Raw genomic sequence first — 15,837 nt, 5'->3', positions numbered from 1 at the left:
TTTAAACTATAACTATAACTTTGTGAATAGCTATCGGTAGGTTTTTAAACTATAACTATAACTTTGTGAATAGCTATCGGTAGGTTTTTAACTATAACTATAACTTTGTGAATAGCTATCGGTAGGTTTTTAAACTATAACTATAACTTTGTGAATAGCTATCGGTAGGTTTTAAACTATAACTATAACTTTGTGAATAGCTATCGGTAGGTTTTAAACTATAACTATAACTTTGTGAATAGCTATCGGTAGGTTTTAAACTATAACTATAACTTTGTGAATAGCTATCGGTAGGTTTTAAACTATAACTATAACTTTGTGAATAGCTATCGGTAGGTTTTAAACTATAACTATAACTTTGTGAATAGCTATCGGTAGGTTTTTAAACTATAACTATAACTTTGTGAATAGCTATCGGTAGGTTTTAAACTATAACTATAACTTTGTGAATAGCTATCGGTAGGTTTTAAACTATAACTATAACTTTGTGAATAGCTATCGGTAGGTTTTAAACTATAACTATAACTTTGTGAATAGCTATCGGTAGGTTTTAAACTATAACTATAACTTTGTGAATAGCTATCGGTAGGTTTTAAACTATAACTATAACTTTGTGAATAGCTATCGGTAGGTTTTAAACTATAACTATAACTTTGTGAATAGCTATCGGTAGGTTTTAAACTATAACTATAACTTTGTGAATAGCTATCGGTAGGTTTTTAAACTATAACTATAACTTTGTGAATAACTATAACTTTGTGAATAGCTATCGGTAGGTTTTTAAACTATAACTATAACTTTGTGAATAGCTATCGGTAGGTTTTAAACTATAACTATAACTTTGTGAATAGCTATCGGTAGGTTTTAAACTATAACTATAACTTTGTGAATAGCTATCGGTAGGTTTTTAACTATAACTATAACTTTGTGAATAGCTATCGGTAGGTTTTTAAACTATAACTATAACTTTGTGAATAGCTATCGGTAGGTTTTTAAACTATAACTATAACTTTGTGAATAGCTATCGGTAGGTTTTAAACTATAACTATAACTTTGTGAATAGCTATCGGTAGGTTTTAAACTATAACTATAACTTTGTGAATAGCTATCGGTAGGTTTTAAACTATAACTATAACTTTGTGAATAGCTATCGGTAGGTTTTTAACTATAACTATAACTTTGTGAATAGCTATCGGTAGGTTTTTAAACTATAACTATAACTTTGTGAATAGCTATCGGTAGGTTTTTAAACTATAACTATAACTTTGTGAATAGCTATCGGTAGGTTTTTAACTATAACTATAACTTTGTGAATAGCTATCGGTAGGTTTTAAACTATAACTATAACTTTGTGAATAGCTATCGGTAGGTTTTTAAACTATAACTATAACTTTGTGAATAGCTATCGGTAGGTTTTAAACTATAACTATCGGTAGGTTTTAAACTATAACTATAACTTTGTGAATAGCTATCGGTAGGTTTTAAACTATAACTATAACTTTGTGAATAGCTATCGGTAGGTTTTAAACTATAACTATAACTTTGTGAATAGCTATCGGTAGGTTTTAAACTATAACTATAACTTTGTGAATAGCTATCGGTAGGTTTTTAAACTATAACTATAACTTTGTGAATAGCTATCGGTAGGTTTTTAAACTATAACTATAACTTTGTGAATAGCTATCGGTAGGTTTTAAACTATAACTATAACTTTGTGAATAGCTATCGGTAGGTTTTTAAACTATAACTATAACTTTGTGAATAGCTATCGGTAGGTTTTTAAACTATAACTATAACTTTGTGAATAGCTATCGGTAGGTTTTAAACTATAACTATAACTTTGTGAATAGCTATCGGTAGGGTTTTAAACTATAACTATAACTTTGTGAATAGCTATCGGTAGGTTTTTAACTATAACTATAACTTTGTGAATAGCTATCGGTAGGTTTTTAAACTATAACTATAACTTTGTGAATAGCTATCGGTAGGTTTTTAAACTATAACTATAACTTTGTGAATAGCTATCGGTAGGTTTTTAAACTATAACTATAACTTTGTGAATAGCTATCGGTAGGTTTTTAAACTATAACTATAACTTTGTGAATAGCTATCGGTAGGTTTTTAAACTATAACTATAACTTTGTGAATAGCTATCGGTAGGTTTTTAACTATAACTATAACTTTGTGAATAGCTATCGGTAGGTTTTTTTAAACTATAAATAACTATAACTATAACTTTTTGTGAATAGCTATCGGTAGGTTTTTAAACTATAACTATAACTTTGTGAATAGCTATCGGTAGGTTTTAAACTATAACTATAACTTTGTGAATAGCTATCGGTAGGTTTTAAACTATAACTATAACTTTGTGAATAGCTATCGGTAGGTTTTAAACTATAACTATAACTTTGTGAATAGCTATCGGTAGGTTTTAAACTATAACTATAACTTTGTGAATAGCTATCGGTAGGTTTTTAAACTATAAACTATAACTATAACTTTGTGAATAGCTATCGGTAGGTTTTAAACTATAACTATAACTTTGTGAATAGCTATCGGTAGGTTTTAAACTATAACTATAACTTTGTGAATAGCTATCGGTAGGTTTTAAACTATAACTATAACTTTGTGAATAGCTATCGGTAGGTTTTTAAACTATAACTATAACTTTGTGAATAGCTATCGGTAGGTTTTAAACTATAACTATAACTTTGTGAATAGCTATCGGTAGGTTTTTAAACTATAACTATAACTTTGTGAATAGCTATCGGTAGGTTTTAAACTATAACTATAACTTTGTGAATAGCTATCGGTAGGTTTTTAAACTATAACTATAACTTTGTGAATAGCTATCGGTAGGTTTTAAACTATAACTATAACTTTGTGAATAGCTATCGGTAGGTTTTAAACTATAACTATAACTTTGTGAATAGCTATCGGTAGGTTTTAAACTATAACTATAACTTTGTGAATAGCTATCGGTAGGTTTTTAAACTATAACTATAACTTTGTGAATAGCTATCGGTAGGTTTTTAAACTATAACTATAACTTTGTGAATAGCTATCGGTAGGTTTTAAACTATAACTATAACTTTGTGAATAGCTATCGGTAGGTTTTAAACTATAACTATAACTTTGTGAATAGCTATCGGTAGGTTTTAAACTATAACTATAACTTTGTGAATAGCTATCGGTAGGTTTTAAACTATAACTATAACTTTGTGAATAGCTATCGGTAGGTTTTAAACTATAACTATAACTTTGTGAATAGCTATCGGTAGGTTTTTAAACTATAACTATAACTTTGTGAATAACTATCGGTAGGTTTTCAAACTATAACTATAACTTTGTGAATAGCTATCGGTAGGTTTTTAAACTATAACTATAACTTTGTGAATAGCTATCGGTAGGTTTTAAACTATAACTATAACTTTGTGAATAGCTATCGGTATGTTTTAAACTATAACTATAACTTTGTTTTAAACTATAACTATAACTTTGTGAATAGCTATCGGTAGGTTTTAAACTATAACTATAACTTTGTGAATAGCTATCGGTAGGTTTTAAACTATAACTATAACTTTGTGAATAGCTATCGGTAGGTTTTAAACTATAACTATAACTTTGTGAATAGCTATCGGTAGGTTTTTAAACTATAACTATAACTTTGTGAATAGCTATCGGTAGGTTTTAAACTATAACTATAACTTTGTGAATAGCTATCGGTAGGTTTTTAAACTATAACTATAACTTTGTGAATAGCTATCGGTAGGTTTTTAAACTATAACTATAACTTTGTGAATAGCTATCGGTAGGTTTTAAACTATAACTATAACTTTGTGAATAGCTATCGGTAGGTTTTAAACTATAACTATAACTTTGTGAATAGCTATCGGTAGGTTTTTAAACTATAACTATAACTTTGTGAATAGCTATCGGTAGGTTTTAAACTATAACTATAACTTTGTGAATAGCTATCGGTAGGTTTTAAACTATAACTATAACTTTGTGAATAGCTATCGGTAGGTTTTAAACTATAACTATAACTTTGTGAATAGCTATCGGTAGGTTTTTAAACTATAACTATAACTTTGTGAATAGCTATCGGTAGGTTTTTAAACTATAACTATAACTTTGTGAATAGCTATCGGTAGGTTTTAAACTATAACTATAACTTTGTGAATAGCTATCGGTAGGTTTTAAACTATAACTATAACTTTGTGAATAGCTATCGGTAGGTTTTTAAACTATAACTATAACTTTGTGAATAGCTATCGGTAGGTTTTTAAACTATAACTATAACTTTGTGAATAGCTATCGGTAGGTTTTTAAACTATAACTATAACTTTGTGAATAGCTATCGGTAGGTTTTTAACTATAACTATAACTTTGTGAATAGCTATCGGTAGGTTTTTAAACTATAACTATAACTTTGTGAATAGCTATCGGTAGGGTTTTTTAACTATAACTATAACTTTGTGAATAGCTATCGGTAGGTTTTAAACTATAACTATAACTTTGTGAATAGCTATCGGTAGGTTTTAAACTATAACTATAACTTTGTGAATAGCTATCGGTAGGTTTTAAACTATAACTATAACTTTGTGAATAGCTATCGGTAGGTTTTAAACTATAACTATAACTTTGTGAATAGCTATCGGTAGGTTTTAAACTATAACTATAACTTTGTGAATAGCTATCGGTAGGTTTTTAAACTATAACTATAACTTTGTGAATAGCTATCGGTAGGTTTTTAACTATAACTATAACTTTGTGAATAGCTATCGGTAGGTTTTTAAACTATAACTATAACTTTGTGAATAGCTATCGGTAGGTTTTAAACTATAACTATAACTTTGTGAATAGCTATCGGTAGGTTTTAAACTATAACTATAACTTTGTGAATAGCTATCGGTAGGTTTTTAAACTATAACTATAACTTTGTGAATAGCTATCGGTAGGTTTTAAACTATAACTATAACTTTGTGAATAGCTATCGGTAGGTTTTAAACTATAACTATAACTTTGTGAATAGCTATCGGTAGGTTTTTAAACTATAACTATAACTTTGTGAATAGCTATCGGTAGGTTTTAAACTATAACTATAACTTTGTGAATAGCTATCGGTAGGTTTTAAACTATAACTATAACTTTGTGAATAGCTATCGGTAGGTTTTAAACTATAACTATAACTTTGTGAATAGCTATCGGTAGGTTTTTAAACTATAACTATAACTTTGTGAATAGCTATCGGTAGGTTTTAAACTATAACTATAACTTTGTGAATAGCTATCGGTAGGTTTTAAACTATAACTATAACTTTGTGAATAGCTATCGGTAGGTTTTAAACTATAACTATAACTTTGTGAATAGCTATCGGTAGGTTTTAAACTATAACTATAACTTTGTGAATAACTATCGGTAGGTTTTAAACTATAACTATAACTTTGTGAATAGCTATCGGTAGGTTTTTAAACTATAACTAACTATAACTTTGTGAATAGCTATCGGTAGGTAGGTTTTAAACTATAACTATAACTTTGTGAATAACTATCGGTAGGTTTTTAAACTATAACTATAACTTTGTGAATAGCTATCGGTAGGATTTTAAACTATAACTATAACTTTGTGAATAACTATCGGTAGGTTTTAAACTATAACTATAACTTTGTGAATAGCTATCGGTAGGTTTTAAACTATAACTATAACTATCGGTAGGTTTTTAAACTATAACTATAACTTTGTGAATAGCTATCGGTAGGTTTTTAAACTATAACTATAACTTTGTGAATAACTATCGGTAGGTTTTTAAACTATAACTATAATTTTGTGAATAACTATCGGTAGGTTTTTAAACTATAACTATAACTTTGTGAATAGCTATCGGTAGGATTTTAAACTATAACTATAATTTTGTGAATAACTATCGGTAGGTTTTTAAACTATAACTATAACTTTGTGAATAGCTATCGGTAGGATTTTAAACTATAACTATAACTTTGTGAATAACTATCGGTAGGTTTTTAAACTATAACTATAACTTTGTGAATAGCTATCGGTAGGATTTTAAACTATAACTATAATTTTGTGAATAACTATCGGTAGGTTTTTAAACTATAACTATAACTTTGTGAATAGCTATCGGTAGGTTTTAAACTATATTTATAACTTTGTGAATAGCTATCGGTAGGATTTCAAACTATAACTATAATTTTGTGAATAACTATCGGTAGGTTTTTAAACTATAACTATAACTTTGTGAATAGCTATCGGTAGGTTTTTAAACTATAACTATAACTTTGTGAATAACTATCGGTAGGTTTTTAAACTATAACTATAACTTTGTGAATAACTATCGGTAGGTTTTTAAACTATAACTATAACTTTGTGAATAACTATCGGTAGGTTTTTAAACTATAACTATAACTTTGTGAATAGCTATCGGTAGGTTTTTAAACTATAACTATAACTTTGTGAATAGCTATCGGTAGGATTTTAAACTATAACTATAATTTTGTGAATAACTATCGGTAGGTTTTTAAACTATAACTATAACTTTGTGAATAGCTATCGGTAGGTTTTAAACTATAACTATAACTTTGTGAATAACTATCGGTAGGGTTTTAAACTATAACTATAACTTTGTGAATAGCTATCTATCGGTAGGTTTTTTAAACTATAACTATAACTTTGTGAATAGCTATCGGTAGGTTTTAAACTATAACTATAACTTTGTGAATAGCTATCGGTAGGTTTTAAACTATAACTATAACTTTGTGAATAGCTATCGGTAGGTTTTAAACTATAACTATAACTTTGTGAATAGCTATCGGTAGGTTTTAAACTATAACTATAACTTTGTGAATAGCTATCGGTAGGTTTTTAAACTATAACTATAACTTTGTGAATAGCTATCGGTAGGTTTTAAACTATAACTATAACTTTGTGAATAGCTATCGGTAAACTATATAACTATAACTTTGTGAATAGCTATCGGTAGGTTTTTAAACTATAACTATAACTTTGTGAATAGCTATCGGTAGGTTTTAAACTATAACTATAACTTTGTGAATAGCTATCGGTAGGTTTTAAACTATAACTATAACTTTGTGAATAGCTATCGGTAGGTTTTAAACTATAACTATAACTTTGTGAATAGCTATCGGTAGGTTTTAAACTATAACTATAACTTTGTGAATAGCTATCGGTAGGTTTTAAACTATAACTATAACTTTGTGAATAGCTATCGGTAGGTTTTAAACTATAACTATAACTTTGTGAATAGCTATCGGTAGGTTTTTAAACTATAACTATAACTTTGTGAATAGCTATCGGTAGGTTTTTAAACTATAACTATAACTTTGTGAATAGCTATCGGTAGGTTTTTAAACTATAACTATAACTTTGTGAATAGCTATCGGTAGGTTTTTAAACTATAACTATAACTTTGTGAATAGCTATCGGTAGGTTTTAAACTATAACTATAACTTTGTGAATAGCTATCGGTAGGTTTTAAACTATAACTATAACTTTGTGAATAGCTATCGGTAGGTTTTAAACTATAACTATAACTTTGTGAATAGCTATCGGTAGGTTTTAAACTATAACTATAACTTTGTGAATAGCTATCTGTAGGTTTTTAAACTATAACTATAACTTTGTGAATAGCTATCGGTAGGTTTTTAAACTATAACTATAACTTTGTGAATAGCTATCGGTAGGTTTTTAAACAAATATTTTCAAAGACTAACTGACATATATTATAAAAATAAGTATAAATCTTTTTCTACAATAACGGTTGTAAACATTTTGAGCTGAAGTCAGTTACCCATCAACATTCTAAATTAACGCTGGTATCACACCTACATCTTATGGGGCAGAAAATATTATATTAATTCGAACGGTTTCTAATCTGGTTCACGTACACCGAAATCCACTGAACTACAGAATCTGGCTTTGAGAAATGATAAGTGTAATAATGCAGGTTACAATACATTACAGAGAACGTTACAAATAACGTGGAACGTGTTCCTTATAACACAAATTTAGTGCTTGAATAGCTACAACACAAGTTAATAATTATATATAATGCCCCCCTTCAAAAAAAAAAACACATACAACTGAAACATGTTATTAATGTACATTATTTGTGAAATAAATATTAAACAATGTCCATAGGTATAACCATAATAACAGTAGAAATGCATTTGATAACATTAATTGATAACATTTGATAACATTAATTTTTAAGTAAAGGTTTTATAAACACGGAATTTTAAAAATGACATCACGTGATACTTTTGAACGATTCGAACCAAGATTCGCCATAAAACAGGTGGCTTTATGACAAGAGAATATACTCAAACAATCACGATTTTTGATTGAAATGCACGATTAACTGTATTTATCAGAAAATACAAAAATTTCGTGTGTTTATATCGCTACAATAGCAACTGTTATAATTGACACGGGTCTGTATTTGGCCAGTTCGAAAGTTGGTGGTGGATGGTGTTGATTAGTTGCCATAAGGTGTTATTACAGTGCTGCATCAAGAAAGGTTAGCACAGATAGCTCCCGCGTGGCTTGCGCATGTTCCAAACAAATCAAAACTCAACTATTTTATAAAGAAGACGTCTCCCAGAAAACTGAACAGGTATTTTCCTTTTTTTATTTGGAAGACTGACTCCAAACGTTGCCTCCAACTTTAAATATTAGAACACAAAAATAAACTATACATGTACGTATTGCACGTAAGGGATTTCGTCGGTGGCCACAAAAGAAAAGTGAAGTTGGTGTTTTTTAGGCTCACACCAAGAAAACGTTTGTTTAACGTAGCTGAACGTGCTGGTATTTCAGTTCATCTGTTCCTATTTCCTATACATGAACTACATACATTTGGCACTGATCTAATATGTTACTACACTTATGTTCCTTCACTGATATATGAAAATTGTTAAACACAAGGTGTTACTACACCCATACACCTTCACTGATATATGAAGACTGTTAAACGAAAGGTGTTACTACACCCACATTCCTTCACTAATATATGAAGACTGTTAAACACAAGGTGTTACCTTTTACCACATTATATTATTTAAGTTCATCTGATGCGGGAAACATTTATTGTATGAAATCTCAATCGTATTGGTCGAAATCATGACTGCCTATTTGAAAGCTAGTATAGTATTACTGGCATCACATACACACACGAATATGTGTATATTATGGAATCTATATTTATCATTATCTTTTAAAACTAGCCTTCTATACAAACACACATATATAAATATTAATTTGTAGCATTATTACCATTAAAGTTGTAAATATCTATTTGTTTGTCAAGCGGTTGTTTGTACTGTGTCCATTAAGGGTTTCGAAGCCTGGTTTGTATCGTTATCAGTCGTGGGACTTAATTTAAAGTCTAGACAATGGAGGCTCGTGCGATATGAGCATAATAAACATTAATAATGTAACAATGTTCTTCACATATTATTAAGGAAGTAAATATTTAGAACCTTTTAAAGTTCGTTCAAACACGTGCGCACAGAAAAGAACAGTGAATGAGACCTTGTTAAAAAGACGAAACGCCCACTTACCAGCCCGAAACTTCGTACACAGTTATCTCGTAAAGTGAGTCATGAAGTTGTCGGATCCTGTTACAAGCTACCCTGATGCTGTCACTCATTTTGGAGCTGTTGGACAGTTGAAAAGACTTCAAACTGTTGTCAGTGCTATAGAACTTGGTGCCGTCCAGAGACTGCCAGAAGGAATGTTTCGTGAACCACTTCGGAAAACGACACTTAGCTCCCGAAAAACTTCCTGTGTAAAATAGGACACGAGACACAGGAAAACATTCGGCAATCATGGTTAGAAAAGTCAACGTATAATCATAACTTGAAAAGATAACAACTCTTTAAAAAGTACCGTTGCACAGCCTTCATAAGTGAAAAACATACAAACAAAGCGTTATAATACAGCGATTGATCCGAAAAACTTCTGGAAACGTAAATTAGAATCCACAGAACGGGAATATAATTCATTTGTGTTCCTCACAGGCAACAAGGTAATATTTCGCAGTTCCACTAAACTTTGAGCTGACAGTGGTAATTGTCTCTGATTTGGGTAACTAAGGCTGGTACTTACCTGGGACTAGCATGTTTTAATTTTAAGTGAACGAAGCTGTCTTCTGTGTTTGTTTGTTTATGGCTCACCCTTACCACTCAAAATTTACTTTAAAAAAAAACAGACATAGTCGCTAATTCTAACGTGATTGTGCCACGCGCTCTATGACAAAATTATGATTGTCTATTACACAAAATGATCTTTCTACATATGAGATTATATACCTGAAGGGCCAGGTATGGCCAAGCGTGTTAAGGCGTTCAACTCGTAATCCGAGGGTCGCGGGTTCGCATCCCGGTCGCGCCAAACATGCTCGCCTTCCCAGCCGTGGGAGCATTATAATGTGACGGTCAATCCCACTATTCGTTGGTAAAAGAGTAGCCCAAGAGTTGGCGGTGGGAGGTGACGACTAGCTGTCTTCCCTCTAGTCTTACACTGCTAAATTAGGGACGGCTAGCACAGATAGCCCACGAGTAGCTTTGCGCGAAATTCAAAAACAAACAAATGGAATACCTGTTCCAAAGCAGTTGAATGTTTGAGGACATTGTCAACCACTACGGAATCTTAATTTTCATCGACTGCGAGCTTATTGGTTTCGATTCCATTACTGAGTTTCTTGATTTATTTACTTTATATATATTTGTGACGTTCTCTAAAGATACACTCTGTAAGGAGATGAATGACAAACTTGCTTTTCCTTCGTAATATTTATGGCAATAAGACGAACTAGAGATAAACATAATTTTTTTTATAAAGTCCTCTCTTCTAACTCTTTCTTTCGAATTATAGTTTAATATGTCGTTGACTGTTTTTTAACCATGTACTTAAGCAATCCGAAATAATTGAAGAAATATAGTCGACGTAAATTTGATTGATTTTGTATCGATCTTCGAGATCTTATCGTGTATAAGGTTTGATGACGTTTGTTTAACGTACAAGCATTTCGAATTAAGTAAGGCTACAGTGAAAATAGTCCAGAGAAGGCTCTTTTGATCCATTAAACAGAAAATGCAAGTCCAGAATTGAAAAGAAACAAATTTATTATTAAAGACCTTCTGGAAGTGATACATAAATCCATTTAAAGGTGAAGATATCCTGTTAACTTAAATAAAACAATTATTGTTAACGTAGGTAAAACAATTAGTATTAACTTAGCTAAACAATTAGTGTTAACTTAGGTAAAACAGTCAGTGTTATCTTGGGTACAACAATTAATGTTAACTTAAGTAAAACAATTATTATTGACTTAGATAAAACAATCATTGTTAACTTAGGTAAAACAATTAGTATTAACTTAGGTAAAACAATTAGTGTTAACTTAGGTAAAACAATTGTTGTTAACTTGGGTAAAACAGTTATAGTTATCTTAGGTAAAATAATTAATGTTAATTTAAATAAAACAATTAATGTTAACTTAGGTAAAACAATTATTATTAACTTAGGTAAAACAATTAGTGTTAACTTAGGTAAAACAATCAGTGTTAACTTGGGTAAAACAATTATTGTTAATTTAAATAAAACAATTATTCATAAAAATTTTATTGTATATTGATTTATGTCTACCTATTCACATGTTTATTCTAACTAAAATTCATTCCGGTAGCTTAGTGATAAAACTAGAATGCATGTTTTGACACCGGTAACTTAGTGATAAAACTAGAATGCATGTTTTGACACCGGTAACTTAGTGATAAAACTAGAATGCATGTTTTGACACTCGTAGTGGACAGAACACAGATAGTTTGTGTAGGTTTGTGGTTTATATATTTATAACCTTACGTTATTCTTGAGTAGAGTCTAAGTTATTTTATTTTTATTCCACACAATTTTATCGTATAATTCTTTATTATTGTTATAGATATGTGTGTGTGTTTTATTTGTAGCAACGTTATATCGGGCTATCTATTGAGTCCACCGAGAGAAATGAACCCCTGATTTTAGGGTTGTAAATCCGCAGACTTACCGCTGTACCAGTGGGGGACTGGTATAGTTACTACGTTATTCAGACGGATAATTCTACGTTCATCCAGTGGGAAGACCAAGTTGGATATTTCTACGCTATTCCATTCGATACTTCTCTATTATTTTCACTACGTTATTGTTCTATTTAACCAATCATTATTCTTACAGATCATAAACAATGTTTTTGTTTCTTTAAGCCTAAAAATTCTCCATTTTACATTCCTGTGTAAACACACTTATTCGTATTACTGTAGATATATATACGTGCGTGTGTGTATAATATTTCAGCAAATCTGATAAAGGAATATTTTTACAGAGTTCTCTCTAATTTTAAATTAATGGACTAACGAGAAGTCAGTCAGTGAATCATCACACACACACACAACTTATAGTACCATTATATGTCTGAATGTTAGGATTCAACAGTCGCTTTTAAACTAAAACTTAACCATAGCCTCAAAGTGCGGAGTACGTTTTTCGTTTTGTATTTTAAGCAACAGAGCTTGAACCATGATATCATCAGATGACCAGTCCGTGAACAATAACCACTAGTCCCCGCCTGCTTATTTTACTGTTGAAATAAGTGAGTTGGAAATAAACTCATTGCTGCATATTTAAACATCTATCTCTGGCATTTGTTTGTTTTTGAATTTCGCACAAAGCTACTCGAGGGCTATCTGCGCTAGCCGTCCCTAATTTAGCAATGTAAGACTAGAGGAAAGGCAGCTAGTCATCACCACCCACCGCCAACTCTTGGGCTACTCTTTTACCAACGAATAGTGGGATTGACCATCATATTAATACGCCCTCACGGCTGAAAGGGCGAGCATGTTTGGTGCGACGGAGATTCGAACCCGCAACCCTAAGATTACGATTCGAACGCCTTAACCCACCTGGTCATGCCGGGCCTTATCTCTGGTGTCATAAGTTACATTAGTGACTATTTTAAAAATTAGTGACTACGAATAGTTTATAAAGTTGGTTTTAATTTTAAAAGAAACGCTTGTCTGTTAGTTGTTGTTTTTGTGTGTGTACAATGTTTTATGTCATAAGGTCTACAACTGGAGATAAATTACATGTATGTTATATATTTGAATTATATTTCATTAGTTTCCATTTGTTACGGCTCTGCTGTACGTTGACCACAGAAGAAGTGAAAACTTGTCGCCCAGTAGCTCAGCGGAGAGTTTAAAGACTTACAACTCCAGGATTAGCTTTCCTGGTATGGAGAGTATAGTTAGCCTATAGTGCGGCGTTGTTCTAATAAAACAAATGTGCGCATCCTTCACGCAATGGAAAGCAATCACGGAAAACGAAAATCCTGACTCATCTTTATGTCTCAGAAATTCACAGCTAACTGCAGAGTAGTGACACCTAATGCATATAATAAGACAGATGTTACTTGTATATGTAAGTGTTCCAATATAATAACAGCAGTGATTTTAAGTCTGATGAAGTGGTTTTTGTTTGGAACTATGTTTTAACAGAACATTGGTCTGTCTTCGTCAGGAATCATATAAACACCAAAAGCACCGACGACGAAAGAATTTGTTGTTGAGGGATGCTGTCACCTGAGATAGAAGAAAAGGTGAGAGGTCAAGTCTGGTCAAGTTTGTTAGCGAAAGTTAGGTAAAGAAATCGCAGTTTGACAATTTACTATTTTGACAGACGTTTAAGGTACAATTTTTGTCCAATAAAAATATTTTAATGAATTGTTTAAGGAAATTACATTATTTAACATTGTTTCTGTTTTACAACAATTCTTCACAGGTCAAATGTACTAAATATTTATCATTTCATAGTTATATTATACAACACGTACATTATTTCATAGTTATATTATACAACACGTACCTTATATCATAGTTATATTATACAACAGGTACATTATTTCATAGTTATATTATACAACACGTACATTATTTCATAGTTATATTATACAACACGTACATTATTTCATTGTTATATTATACAACACGTACATTATTTCATAGTTATATTATACAACACGTACATTATTTCATAGTTATATTATACAACACGTACATTATTTCATAGTTATACAACACGTACATTATTTCATTGTTATATTATACAACACGTACATTATTTCATAGTTATATTATACAACACGTACATTATTTCATAGTTATATTATACAACACGTACATTATTTCATAGTTATATGATACAACACGTACATTATTTCATAGTTATATGATACAACACGTACATTATTTCATAGTTATATTATACAACACGTACATTATTTCATAGTTATATTATACAACACGTACATTATTTCATAGTTATATGATACAACACGTACATTATTTCATAGTTATATGATACAACACGTACATTATTTCATAGTTATATTATACAACACGTACATTATTTCATAGTTATATTATACAACACGTACATTATTTCATAGTTATATTATACAACACGTACATTATTTCATAGTTATATTATACAACACGTACATTATTTCATAGTTATATTATACAACACGTACATTATTTCATAGTTATATTATACAACACGTACATTATTTCATAGTTATATTATACAACACGTACATTATTTCATAGTTATATTATACAACACGTACATTATTTCATAGTTATATGATACAACACGTACATTATTTCATAGTTATATGATACAACACGTACATTATTTCATAGTTATATTATACAACACGTACATTATTTCATAGTTATATGATACAACACGTACATTATTTCATAGTTATATTATACAACACGTACATTATTTCATAGTTATATTATACAACACGTACATTATTTCATAGTTATATTATACAACACGTACATTATTTCATAGTTATATGATACAACACGTACATTATTTCATAGTTATATTATACAACACGTACATTATTTCATAGTTATATTATACAACACGTACATTATTTCATAGTTATATGATACAACACGTACATTATTTCATAGTTATATTATACAACACGTACATTATTTCATAGTTATATTATACAACACGTACATTATTTCATAGTTATATTATACAACACGTACATTATTTCATTTATATTATACAACACGTACATTATTTCATAGTTATATTATACAACACGTACATTATTTCATAGTTATATGATACAACACGTACATTATTTCATAGTTATATTATACAACACGTACATTATTTCATAGTTATATGATACAACACGTACATTATTTCATAGTTATATTATACAACACGTACATTATTTCATAGTTATATTATACAACACGTACATTATTTCATAGTTATATTATACAACACGTACATTATTTCATAGTTATATTATACAACACGTACATTATTTCATAGTTATATTATACAACACGTACATTATTTCATAGTTATATTATACAACACGTACATTATTTCATAGTTATATTATACAACACGTACATTATTTCATAGTTATATTATACAACACGTACATTATTTCATAGTTATATTATACAACACGTACATTATTTCATAGTTATATTATACAACACGTACATTATTTCATAGTTATATTACACAACACGTACATTATTTCATAGTTATATTATACAACACGTACATTATTTCATAGTTATATTATACAACACGTACATTATTTCGTAGTTATATTATACAACACGTACATTATTTCATTGTTATATTATACAACACGTACATTATTTCATATTTATATTATACAACACGTACATTATTTCATTGTTA

At 29.8% G+C, this 15,837-nt stretch overlaps 2 protein-coding genes across 2 annotated transcripts in view; one reads left to right on the top strand and one right to left on the bottom strand.

The window, feature by feature from the left end:
- Positions 1-15,837, top strand: part of LOC143248621 (uncharacterized) — a 598,442-nt gene that overhangs the window by 282,498 nt on the left and 300,107 nt on the right. The window lies entirely within an intron of this gene.
- LOC143248246 (uncharacterized) overlaps positions 9,596-15,837 on the bottom strand; it is a 55,562-nt gene continuing 49,320 nt past the window's right edge. The window contains exon 8 of the mRNA XM_076496664.1: positions 9,596-9,822. Within this exon, the coding sequence (XP_076352779.1) occupies positions 9,596-9,822 (227 nt within the window). The remainder of the gene's footprint in view (positions 9,823-15,837) is intronic.

The sequence above is a fragment of the Tachypleus tridentatus genome, chromosome 4 (genome assembly GCF_004210375.1).
Source record: "Tachypleus tridentatus isolate NWPU-2018 chromosome 4, ASM421037v1, whole genome shotgun sequence".
Lineage (NCBI taxonomy): Eukaryota > Metazoa > Arthropoda > Merostomata > Xiphosura > Limulidae > Tachypleus > Tachypleus tridentatus.
This window is presented reverse-complemented; position numbering and strand designations above follow the sequence as displayed.